Source organism: Amblyomma maculatum, chromosome 5 (genome assembly GCF_055883805.1).
Source record: "Amblyomma maculatum isolate TAMU_Amacu chromosome 5, ASM5588380v1, whole genome shotgun sequence".
NCBI classification, from domain to species: Eukaryota; Metazoa; Arthropoda; class Arachnida; order Ixodida; family Ixodidae; genus Amblyomma; species Amblyomma maculatum.
In genome coordinates this window covers 118982468-118996123 of record NC_139348.1, presented here as the reverse complement: position 1 = coordinate 118996123, position 13656 = coordinate 118982468, and the positions used below count along the sequence as shown (strand labels likewise).

The window sequence follows — 13656 nt, the reverse complement described above, 5'->3', positions numbered from 1 at the left end:
TCTATATTAATCATGCATATTCCATTTGCTTTGCTGCTATATTTGTGAATGTTACTTTAGCAAGCCACTATTGAAATAACTGAATTGAAACATTTTTAACTGCAGTGTCGGATGAAGACGGCAGCAACGTCTCAACAAAAAAAAAGGAAACAGAAGGCTCTTTTTGTTTGTGAGGAAAGTGAAAGCGATGAAAGCTGCGATAATCATCGCCTACCATCTACAGTTCCTACACAACAAGCCAAGCAACTACCATTCGTTGGCCGTCCTCCACCGAGACCAGCACAAGCAGAAAGCGGCATCCAAGGTAAAAACTTGCCTTGTGCCTGTAGTGGGTGTTGTAAGCAACATTTTACTGTGCAGTGCATGTTATAGCTCTATATTTGTGGTTTTATTCTGGCACAAATATATATTTGGCTAGTTTTTAAATTCTGGCCAACAGTCCATTTTTGCTGCTGCGTTCTAATGTATTTTCTAATTTTTTTTCTTTTGCTCATTTAAGGGCTTCTGAAGAACCTTGTGCAAAAGGTGTGGATTCATTGAGTCGTATAATAGATTGAGATGCACAATTCAATGTATTCATAAGCGTGTTCACAGTTCATAACAGATGTAATGGGTTTTGTTAATTTGTAGTAAATATCAGTGTGTGTCTAGGTTTACTGCCCTAAGTCTGTGATATTGTTTTGTTTGCGCAGTGGCCCTCCGGCAGTCTTGCCTGTTGGGCAAGGAAGTGGACATGAGACATGACATTGGCGACCATTTTCGCTACGCACCAGCACGCTGCAAAAAAACGGTAGGTCTGTTATGCTGTGTATGGAAGCTGGACTATCATTTAGTCTACTTGTGCATCAAGCTGTGCAAAAACTGGACTTGTCACAGTCACTTAGCTTGCCAGCATATCATATGGAACAGCATAGGCAAAACCTATGGGACATAAAAGTAAACTTCTAGGATATAGTGTAAGGCCATCAATGTTGCATCAGCTGTAATTTTGATGGTTTTAAAAGCGGAAATTCAGTGGGTGTCCTGGTGTTCTTTATTTTTGTACTATCTGTCCAATAAATATTGGCACGCTCCACACACAAGTAATTCTGGTCCTGCAAATTTAGTTTTAGATGTCTGATTACTTTGTAAGTGCTGTCTTGAATTTTGGCTGAATAATAATCTTTTTTGTGTTTTTGTTCTCTTAATTTAGTGGCCTAATTCATGGAATGGATGACCTGGCAGCTATGTGATTGCTCGTTTCTTCATGGAATTGCTGACTCAACAGATGTACAATCATGCCAAATAAATTGTGTAAATGATCTCACATGTGCACCTGACGTAATTTTTGCACTGGCTGTGTCATTCAAGTGACCGGTCAGCAGTCAGCAGACCACGATTACTGCGTAACTGCCTTTTGGTGTGTGCCTTGCCGACATATAAGCATACATTAGTCACTTCAGGAAGGCAGAACGCACTCATGCACGATTCATCAGCTATGGCTGCACCTTGTCTAGTAGGAACAGATGGTGCGGGTTATGTAGCTTTTGCCTAGAAGCTCCTTGAGGAAGGTACCGCATGCATTGTTTAGAATACATTAAGGCAATGTACAGGCAACGTTTCTTTCGTCATTTTTTGTTGGTATAACGTTGAAATAACATAACGTCAACGTTTTCAGAACGTTGTAGAAACATTAGTGCATAACGTTATCTGGTGATCAAAAATAGTGACATTAGCAACAATCAGGCAACGTTGCTCTCTGACATTTGTGGCCATTCAGATAACGTTCCAGTGACATTTTGCGTTACCTGGGTAGATGGCCTTACGTTCAAGGCCCAGTCACCAACACACGTAGAAGAGGTTGCCATCGCCCTCGCAGCCTCTGACTCCTCCTCCAAATACATCATAACCGACTCGCGACGGGCTTGTCGGAACGTCCATCAAGGGTGGACTGCTCCTCTAGCTTACCGCATATAGAAAAATTGCAGTCGAGATTCGGATCCCGCGTGCCGATCTCTCGTTTGGGCTCCAGGTCACCAAGGTCTCCAAGGGAATGAGGTAGCCGACGACGCCGCCCGCGCGCTTTCTCTCCGGGCATTTCCCACGGGACCCGACGCGGACCGGGATTTTGATTTCAGCCCAGTGTACAAATTTAAAGAAATATGTGAATATTATAGATCTACGCACCAAACTCTTCCCACCCCGTGCAAAGGGCTGGGGAAGGCTAACGAGCGGGTGCTCCTGCGCCTGCTCACCAATACAATGTTGTGCCCGGCTACTCTAAAACATTTTGATCCGCAATTCGACGGGCTGTGCTCGCACTGTGGGGAGGTGTCTGACATCTACCACATGGTGTGGGCATGCCAGAAAACCCCATCTTTGCCCCCTATCCCCAACCCCACCCGAGAGAACTGGGAGGCGACCCTGTCCGGCTGCTGCACCCTAGAGGCCCAAAAGGTCTTAACGCAGCGCGCCCGGGCTGCGGCAAACGCCAATGGAGTGCCTGTCTAGGCATCCCGCCTAGTGTACATACCTATATGTATTATAATAATAAATGTTTTCACCACCACCAGGCCGAAATTCAATCCCGCATCTTCGGGAACAGTAGCCGAGCGCCGTAACCACTGCGCCACCCCAGCGGGGCTATGTACCATTCCGCTGCAATCAATAAACATTTGGGCGTTCTGTACAAAACAGATAAAAGTTAACACCTTTACACCTTTATTTTTCAAGAAGAAAGGTTCGTTAAATAGGCGGAGATCATGAAATTGGTTTCGTTATTTCGAGTTAGTGAAAGCATTGGAGCCTACTCACTCATGAATGGGAATGCGTATATTCGTTAAATCGGCTTTCGCTGAATCACGTTTTTACTTTGTATAGGCCTCAACACCATAATCAGTATTTTATGGGCCCTTTAAGGTTATTATTAAACTCATTTTCAACAACTGTTCACTTCAAAACGGTGGCCCTACGATAGGCTGAAAAAATGCGCATTTGCCTAAAATCCAGTGTGTCTAGTGATGTCTGTTTTAGATCCAGCCCTGAACTGCTCATGGGTCTGCGCAGCCACTGGCTGCTGTTCTGGGCCTTGTACTCTTTTGTTATTCGTGCACTCATTCCTCCTTTTGACACTCGTTATCTCGTTGCTATTTTTCCACCCGTTGTTGTAGTGCCTGCACATGCCGCACATGCTTCTCAGTCCTAATGCCACTTGCCAGCAACCATCTCCCGGTACATCCACGTTTTGTTTTTGTTTTTTTTTTTTCGCTCCACCGCCGAAGTCGAAACACAGACGACGCTAGAATTTACGGTGAATTGTGTTTTTACCGCTGTTGTGTGAGATGCGAACCCACGGTCACCAGATATTTTTGTACGGTGCTCTACAACTCAGCTAAAATGACGGCTGTTCAGTCTTCTACTTTCGTAGCCATTTCTGATGAGTGCATCTAACTTATTCCTGAAAATGTTCTTCAGCCCCAGCTTTGACCATAGCTTCGGACGCAAATTCATTGTAGAGACGTTGAATTCCTTTTACTATAAGGAGAGAAGTCAAGTGCAGGATAGGAATGAGCTCGTCATGTCGTGTATAGACAGAAACACAACATACAGTGATACTGAGAGAAGCATAAGAAATTGGTTTTCATTTCTTTTCATGCAACGCTCTTTTCATGTATGCAGCACGACTACATACCATGCAAAGAAGGGCTGGCATCAGGCAATCAAACAATCGATGAAATCAATCAATTCTATCAATAAAATTTGACAGAAAGTATTTGCTGCGCCCTGTGGTCCCTTTTATATGGCTTAGCTCTGCTAACATCAAGCACTGTTTTGTATCCGTGGAACACTTGGGTTTATTTTCATTTTTTTTTTCTGTTCTCGCACAGCCCACAAAACAGCTCGCCATTATTTATGCGCCTTGGGAGTTGTAATGCATCTAGCAAAGAAACAAGTTCGCAATTTTTAGTCCACTGCGCCAGCTTCGTCTAGTCGAAGGACTCCAATGTTGCCAATAACTGCAACTAAAAATTATGCTCAGCCCACAGTTGCGTCTCACCAGTGCACAAAATAAGTTAGCAGACTCGCAATAACTAGCAAGTGAGAGAGAGGCATTTTTATTTGACAAGTATTTTCTTCACCACCAAACGCAGCTACTACGTCAAAACGTTAAGTGCCTGGGAAAACACACAACGCTTTTCGAGAACCTCTGGCCTTCTGAATCCTCATTTCAGGCAACAGGAGTACACCATATTACGTTCTGGGCGCTTACATAAACACCTGAAACTTATCTAATTTATTAAACTGGTACTCGAGATAGCAGTTTTATTCACGGCAAACTGCATTCGCGTGGAAACAACAAAAAGGCCTATTTGATAATATTTCGTTACATTTTACCTAATTCACATTGACTGGATTATGAGCTTCTACACATTAATATTTGTTAATAAGGCTGCGCACGTTTAGATTGACCAACGTTTCCGTCTCCTTGAACGAGTGATCCGTAGTTCCATACTGTGCACTAATTCGCTTTTGTGCTTTCTTCATTTTTTTTTGTTCTAGTTCAACGATGTCGTAGCTATCATTGTCCCAAGTGAAAAGACAACGATTAATTAGGACTACAATACGTCAACCTCACTTTTTTTTTTCCTGTCGTGACTTTCTTTGGTTCGATTCCATAGCTTTTCCATTACATCACGGACACCTTGTGAAGAATCTTCGCTAATCATAAGTAAATCATTTGGGTTCAGAAATCTTCTTTAAGATGTTACGTTTATCACGGTAGTCTAGTATTTTAAAGATTTCAGGTCGATTATTGCCTTCATTGTATCCATTTCATTTGCCGAGCCGATGTATTTTTTTAAGGCGAAAGGCCTAAGCTCATGAAAAAAAATCTAGTGCTCGAAAGTTATGCGTGAGATTTGTGCGCGAGATCTGTCAAATTCGGCGACATATGTTCTTGTCCATAGCGTTCCAGGCATCTGCAAACGCACACTTCAACGCGCGCTAAGGGATGCCATGCGACAGGAGCGGTGATGTACCGTCCAAACTAGCACTTGCCGGAGAAAGTATGACAGATACAGCGCCTTTCCTTTCCTGCAAACCAATTATAATTATATATGTTGTTGTTGTTGTAGGAAGAAGGAAACGAAAATGCACGGGCCTACTACTGGCTCTGTAGCTGAGCCACCTCCGCAGCCTCGTGCAGACAGAAGAGAAAATAGAGAAGAAAGAAAAGGAATAGGGAGAGAAAGACCCGTGCCGCAGAAACGGCCGTCGTCCACCACGGAAATGGTGGCGGGTGCAATGACGGCCTACAACAAATAAAAATTCTGTGGTGGTGGTGGTGAAAAACTTTATATTTGGGAGCCTTAAGGGATTACATGCTAATGACGGGTCGGCTCTTGGCTGCGTGTTGTGGCCGGAAGCTGGTGCTTCCCAGCGACACCCACAGCCCAGTCTCTCAGCCGCTTTTGAACGGCCGGGTCAGAGCTGGACACCGCAGCCTCCCATCGCTCGAGGTCGGAGAGTTGTGGCAGGCTAGCCCCCGCCGCAAGCGGCGGTGACCCACCTGTCCCAGCCCCATCAGGGGAGTACCCTATATATGTTGCACTGCAACGAACGCCAATAAGAGGCAAACGATTAGAAAGCAAATGATATAGAAACAGTAGGCTTTCGTCAATCTCCTAACGCCAATAAGAGGCAAACGATGAGGAAGCAAATGATATAGAAACAGTAAGCTTTCGTCAATCTCCTATTAAAAGACATCTAAGAGGCCCTCTGATTGTCAATCTCTAATACTGTCACGTTTAGCTTTTCAATAATAGCTTTAGTTACTATTGTAACAGTTCGTCCCACTTTTCTCCTTGCTCCTTTATGCCAAATATATTCAGGTTTGATAATCAGCTTCTACTTTCTAAATGATAATATTTTTAACATTACCGAAATCTGTTGCTCGAGTTTACTTTTTTTGCACATTTCGTGACTATTTTCTGAAGGCTTCCTATTTTTTCCAGCTTCTCTCAATAAAGCTGAGATTCTGGTTCGTTACATCTTTCCCTTTCTTTATTTTCTGTATGTCTGCCGGAATCAACTTTATTTGCTCTTGAACCGAATTTCCTCGTCCGGGGTTCGGCCTCGACGTCGCCGCCCCAGGAGCAACAAGAATCATTGTGAAACACAAACTACACATCAGATAAAGCATGGGCTGTGGGTGCACGGCAGCAAAAGAAGGCAAACAGTGTTGTTATGCATTTTCTGTAGCGGTTTCTCACCTGGATCAAGAAAACGAGGTGAGTTTGTAGCTCTCATCCTGGTATTGTCACCACGCCCAATGCCGCTTGCTCCGTGGCACACCTCTTAGATTCGTGCAATGTGGCAGTGCTGTTATCTATGCTCCTGCTGTTTCCGTTGAAACAGCTGTGTCGCCGCTGGGAAGGCTGTGATATAAATGGTGGAATACGGCCGGATGACCTGACGTGTTGACGGGATCGTTGCGAGTAGCCGCAATGTGCAACAACGATAACTAGTAGTAGTAGAAAAGCGCGCATTACGTCGTCATAGCTAAACAGCTCCTAAGAAGGAAAAAACTAAGAAAAAACTTTGCCGAGCTGGAATCGCACCGCTCCCTCCTGGCTTGCAATACAACGGGCGACCTACCTCCACCTAGAACTCTAAGGACAGTTCAAGGCCTTACGCTCCCGATACAGTACATACAAAGTGACACTTAGGTGAAACTATGTCCACTAATCTATTAATTACACTACTCAGCAGCACTGCTGGTTTCCTCTAATGCTTCGCATTTCGCAGTAAAAAAATATCACTACTGCTTAGCAGTCCTAATTAGCATTACAATTATGATAACTACTTGGCAATCACCAATATTGTCCATGTCACATGAAAGGATGAGAGGAAAATCGAACCCAAGGCCGTTGGAACCTGCGTCAGAGACAGCACTCTTATAGGCCACGCAAGCGCATTAGCATGGCTCGAATAAATTTTTACTAGTATATACGCCAGTTTGTATTTCACATATTATAGCATTTTACAACTTTGTGCTAATTAGTAAGCGGTAGATAATAGGCACTAGCTAACTATACGGCGATTAATGAAGTAGCTAAGAGCATATTCTCGAATGATGATCCCGAAGGAGTGCAGCAGGCGAAAGCCATTAGCATTGCCGCGTAATGCCCTTTAACACAAAGCTTTAAGTATCACCCAAATTTCTGCTAACGCCATAGCATTAATGGCCCCGTACACAGAAAACCTGCGTCGGCATTGAGTACGAGAAATATCGAGGGCGGCTCTGCCAGGCGATATTTTCCGGGCGACATGTTCCAGCCCTGATTCATTGATAACTTCAGGCGCTTAAAAACACATGCTTTCTCACAGGCTCCAAGAACCTGCCGACTTTGGTTGCTCACTTGAGGTGAAAGGGTGAGTTAGGAATCAAAGTTCGAGACCTACTAAGTACCGTGTCAGGCACAATGCCCATAGGTCGTGCAGGCACCTTGGTACTTCTCGGACACACCTAAGGACTTGTAGTCAGATGCTCGCTGATGACCGGTACTTTGATAGCGATGTAGCTTAGCACTATAGGCTGCAGCGAGCAGAAAGTACATGCACATGAATGAAGAACGGATAGGGGAGCTGCAGGCTGCAGCCGGCCATTACAGCTTTCGCCTAAATCTGTCTGGAATTGTTTGGGGTGCCTATTTTTATTGTTCGGTTGTACATTGTTCTAGTGTGTTCGCTTGTTATATCTATTTTCATGCAATGCTCCTCCTGCTTGGCCCAAAGTGCTGGCCTGCAGTATGTCTAGAAAAATTAAAAATAATCACACCAAATCATTGATTAGTGGTCGTGTTTCTGAATGTGTGATGTCCCTCGTGGCTGTTTCTGAGTACCAAGTCTGCAGGCTCCTCGCTTGTGTTGTATAATGTTTATTACACCTCAAGATTGCTTGTAATATTCACGCCTTTATTACGTTACAAACTGTATGTTGTAAGCGTCGATTAAGTTGTGAGTTGCTTTACTTTGTATAAAAGTCATGTATGTGCCCTTCCTACATGAACGTAACTATGGTCCGCAGTATGCATGTGAATACGCGTTAAATATACTAAATAAATTTGCTGAAGGCGAAGCTTCAGTGCCCACAAAGTTTTTATTATGCATGCTAAGATTGTTAAAGCAGAATATTGTTTTCTTGGAACGCAGGGCTTCAGCCTGCGGATTTGAAAGAATTGATGCCAACGCCGTGCCTGACAAAAAAGACGAAAGCGTCAGCTTTAGAAGGCAGAGGTGTGAACATTATCGTATATTAGCGTTTATTGACACTGCGCTTCGAGGCACTACTCGCAAACATCGAATAAACTCACTGTTAAAACACACTTATACAGCGTGCTCGCTTACTCGTATATACCAAAGGCCAACGCTTCAACGTACGCAGCCGAGTCGTCTCTAGGTGACGACCAGTTCGAGCGCTCTTCAGCAAGAATGGCCTCTCGCACAACTGAGATGTTTATCGGCCGCATGTGCGATGGGATCGCGTGTGGTCTGCGTCAGCGGCAATTCTAGCAAACTCTTCTTCGTCCTTCATCGCGAGTCTTTCTCCAAGGTGAAGAGCCATGGTGGCTTAGCTCTCGCCATGTCGCTGACACACGCGCAACTCCGAGGTTGGATCACCAGGGCGCGTCGTCCCTTTCGTGCTTGCACACATGGTAGGAATGATCCAGGTCGAAAATGGGAAGTCGGCTTGGCAATCCTTGCATCGGAAATGGCCTTCCCTCCCACCGGAGAGGCGCACTGGAGCCGCCCTCTATGCTGGGACAGGTGTTGCTGTTGAAGAAAATGGTGGACTGCTCTTATTTGATGCCTTCCTTAATCGCCACTGAAGACCCCCCTACCCGCAATGGGCGGCAAAACACAAATGCTCTATGCTTTTGTATAGCTTATAAGCTTGCAAGATTCGAAGTGCCTCCAGCTATGAGCGACGCCGTAGGGGAGGATTCCGGATAATTGCGGGATCTCGGGTTGTTTAACCTCCACTAACACCTGCTCCAACAACGCATTTTGCAAAGACGCCTAGCTGTTCCCCTCCATCTAGACGCCGCCCTATTCCATCCGCTGATCAAGAGCTACATTTGTACCTCTGAAAATGACGAGCGTTGTCATATGCTTACTTGGATTCTGATATTGAATGCTGATTGACTTTACATGGCATAATGCACCGAATTTTTGCTCTTTCATGGATTAAAAAAGGTACTCCAGATTGCCGATTGGAATACTGCATTACTATTCGTCCACATTGAGGTCTATAAGCATAATATTGCCGTAGCTAAATTTATAGTGTGCTCATGTGTTTTGTGTTTTCGGCACAAAAAAAAATTTCTAGACGTTAGGTCATTTATTAAAACCACTTCCTCGCGTTGTCGCAAATACTACCCGTGGGAAAGCTCTGCTTTTTCTTTCATTTATATCACGTACTTTGGAGGACACGAGGATGAGAAAAGGCTACATTTAAACATACTCTGTCTGCCATACTTCAGAAGCTGTTCACCTAATATCATAGGTTGGCTTTGTTCGGCTGCCTTCTAAGGTCTAACATATCAAATTAAGCTTTGAGTGGCGCCACAGTGGAAGGTGCCAGATAAATTCTTCCACATCTGGTTTTTAATGCACTGGCATTTCCTGCGACATGATTCAAGTGACCTGAAAGAGTGATCAGAAAACGTCCTTTGCACATATCAGCACCCCGAAGGACAATATTATTGAAAATAATCATTGATAATAATCATAATAAAGATTCCATTACTCGAAGTCATAGTTATCAACAGTCATAGTTGTCAACGTCAGTCATAATCATGGTTCGTCAGAGACATAGTAATTATCCTATGGCCATGACTGACTGATTAACCATGACTATGACATTGACTAACCATAAATTTGATTACGGCCACGTCTATGTATGAGTATGACTATAACTGTGACCAGGATTACCCATGACTAATTTCATGACTAGCCATGACTCACTATCACTAGACTTATGATTGTGGCAAACAGTGACTAGACTAATATGACCAAAAAACCATAACTATGATTGCAACTGGGACTATAACTATGATAATTACGCCATGACTATGAATATGATTAATCAGGATTGACGGACTATGATAGATAATCATAGTCGTAGTTACTACCAAACATATTTATAATCATGGTTACAGTGTCTGAGGTCGTAAGAGCTCTAAGTAGACGGCACCACTGTATACCGAAAAGTCTCATCATACCAGGCGTTTTTATATATTTAATTCCAATGGCAGATCCAGATCAAATTTTTCGGCTCAGTTTGGGGCAGTCGTATTCCAATAGCACAATCGGAGCGAAACTGTCTGTTCCGAAGGCGGATTGGGATCAGGTGTGTTTCCCGGATCGCTTCTTGGTGCAGCTATATTTGTTCCGCCAAAATGAGGGGGAGGGCAGAGGGAAATGGCCGGAAGCCAGTATGCTGCGTCTTATATTTCCGCTTCTGCTCCCTCCCCCGACCGGCGCATCACCGCCTCGTCAACTCTGCGCGGTGGTGCGAACAGCAGTGAAATACATGAAAGCTGTGCGTGCTTGCAGTCTTTCAAGGAGTAAGCTTCCACTGCAAAATCCTCGGGATGAAAAAATTCGCAGTCGATTGGCTCCGGTTAAAACTAGTTGAGTTGCGGAAGCAACAGCTGCATGCCTACGCTTAGGATACTTAGGCTACGCGCTGAGAAGCGGCCGGACTCTGTCCACTGTAGGTCGGTTCTGGCCACACGCTCCTAGATATATACACCACACACCTTTTCTCCACATAACTAACAGAAAGATGCGCAGCTGGCACCGACTACGGCTATGACGTCCCTTCTCCCGCACCGGCAGAGCCCTGCAGCGCGCGGCCGCGAAGGCAGCTCCGACACACCAGCTGCTGCCTCTAACGCCACGCCGCTCCTCGCGCATGCGCAGCTTGGCCCACGTTGTGCCAACTGAAATGGCTCGACGACTAGCGCAGTGTTACTTTTGCAAAATCCTAGGCGGTGGGCTGCATCGAAATCGAGCAAGGAGCGAACATCGCCGACACGCACCGGCATCAGGCCTATCGCAGTGGGCAGCCGCCGCTGCGACACCGTATAGAGTGGCTGCCGGTCTCAAAAGAAGCTGCGGAATAACTTATCTGTCGTAAGGTTTTCTTTCATGGTGATCTTAGAAAGTACGTCATATGAGCGGCATGCATTATTCTCAACGTTCTCCCTGCACACTATGGCGGCATCAAGATGACGAAACCCCGAAGACAGCCTTGACAATGTAGACATTCGAAGCTGCGTTTTCGAATCCGGATCTCTTAAATGGTTCCGCATCACTATCGACGTGAAAACAGTGTTTCTACGCACTATTTTTGTTGTTTGTATTATAACCAGTGACTCCTTGAATTACTGTAGGTAGGAAACACTTGCATTCTCTTCGCTTGAGATGCCGCGGCGCTGCGCTCAGTGTCGGCAGCTTTTTCAAACGACGCCTCTGTCCTTTAAAATACATATTTTATCTTCGATCAAAGACTTGGTTGTGCTTCATCGGAATCTGCCATTGGAATTCAACAATAGAAGGAGCGGCGATGCCACTGCATGCCCAGGAGAGAAGGACTATCACAAGGCTTCACATAAGGAGGCTTAAGTCCCCCGGAATTTTTCACATACACTGTCATCTCAGAGTAAGCAAGTGACTTGTTTTAAGCGTCCACTAAAAGGCGGCTGCCGCGACTCGGATCGAACCCTCATCTTTGGGATCTAAGAGTCAGCTAGCCTAATCACTGCGCCAATGTATTGGAATCTAGCGCTCCTCTTATTGAGGACACAAACGGGTAAGTTACCATTCCTCATCATCATCATCATAATCATCCACATCAGCCTGAATATACCCACAGCAGGGCGAAGGCCTCTCCCATATTTCTCCACTTAACCCGGTTCTGTGCTAGCTACATCCACTTGGCCCCTGCTAGCTTCTTAACCTCATCCGCCCACCTAACTTTCTGCCGCCTCCTTTAGGTACCATTAGTACAGCATAAAACGCTGGCTTCAAAAACTCTAAAAGCATTCTCTTCTCTCTCATCGAACGTACGCTGCAGTAAGCCATTGTAGACTAGCAAAGTGCGCAAAAATGTAAATGTCGAGAAATGTCTGCTTTACAACTTACAAGAATAATTAAGTAGCTGCAAACTTGTAGTCACTAGCATCGCTCAACAAACATGGCTAAAACCGCAGGCAATGTGCACCGCTAGACAACACATCGGCCAGTCGGTAGTTGCTTGTCTATGTAATCGCAAAGCTGGCAGGTAAACATAGGCTTTTCGATTGCCAGGGACCGTAGCGTCAATTTGAATACGTGATGCCTTGTGAAAGATAGCTACGGCTTACCTCTCAGTAAGCATCTGAATCGAAGCCGTCACCAGCCTGCCGCTGTATGGATTCGGTCTTGCCACCAGAAGCGAGCCATGCAGTCAGGAGTGACCGGGTTGTCTGCGGGTGCCTGTCTCTCTCATGCTTGTAACTCCTGTAACTTGGTACAGCCGCGCCCAGCAAGAATTGCAGCCACCTGCTTTCCTGGTACATGTGTTGCTGCGCGAAGAAAAAGCGTTGCGTCGAACACTACGCATTTGATTCGATTTCATTCCTGGCCACTAAAGACGACTTACCTTCGATGCTTGTACAATCGCATCACGCTTTTCAGTTATGCATGATTTGTGAAGTTTGACATACCCTAGTATCTCCGCCTATTAGCGACGAAGTGCTGGAGGACTGCCGATATTTTCGACCACCTCAGGAAATTTAGCATGCACTGCCACGCACCCCGCACAAGTATCTTGCATTTCCCCTCTTTCGCACTGCTTCCGCCGCTGCCGAGATAGCCCACGCGCCCTTGGTATGTGCAGTCGAACGCTATACCAATAAGCCACCACAGAGGAACTGGATCTGTTTTGACTCTTCGGAACACAAGGAGAAAGTACCATTACTAAAGCAGAATATGCTCTCGACAAAAGATGGGAACACATAATCTAGCACTGAACGCAGCCTGTACTCACCGGTCCGTGAGAAAACGTTGGATGCTAACAAAGTACACAAAGTGACCGAAGTTCAACAAACAAGCAATGGACTGACACAATTTGTCCGAAATCGCAACTTGCGGTATCGAATTTTTTTATTGCGAAGGCAATAATACGACAGCGAAAGCGATGCCTCGGGTGGCCGCAGCTACGTCGTGAAGAAGCGTAGGTACGGTCGATCCTCATAAAAAAAGTCAGCCTGCCGTGATATTTTAATTCACGTTATGCCTATGCCACCAGCAAGAGCTGCCAACTCGGGTCGCACATTTCATATGGAAGGGTGATATCGGAATCAGCCTGCCGGAACCGTTTGCATTCTCGTTACCCCTACAGCACGCAGGCACGTCCATACTGTATGCTTCGTTGAATCGGGACTTTCTATGTGGGCTGGTAGCTTACACTCTTGTTGCATAGCCTTAAGAGATGAGCTTAAGTATCCCCAATAATGTAGCACCTTACACTGATAGGTCATGATAGGGTAATAATGTAGCAGGCAAAAGAAGCTGCCGCCGTCGCTTTCGCAATCCAACTGGGGTTAACAATAGCTAGACCACAAC

At 45.3% G+C, this 13656-nt stretch overlaps 1 protein-coding gene across 1 annotated transcript in view; it reads left to right on the top strand.

Moving 5' to 3' along the window:
- LOC146189333 (uncharacterized) overlaps positions 1-1779 on the top strand; it is a 3927-nt gene extending 2148 nt beyond the window's left edge. The window contains exons 4-6 of the mRNA XM_084604185.1: positions 106-304; positions 693-790; positions 1193-1779. Coding sequence (XP_084460311.1) covers positions 106-173 — 68 coding nt within the window. The 3' untranslated portion in view covers positions 174-304; positions 693-790; positions 1193-1779. The remainder of the gene's footprint in view (positions 1-105; positions 305-692; positions 791-1192) is intronic.
- The last annotated feature ends 11877 nt before the right edge of the window (positions 1780-13656 follow it).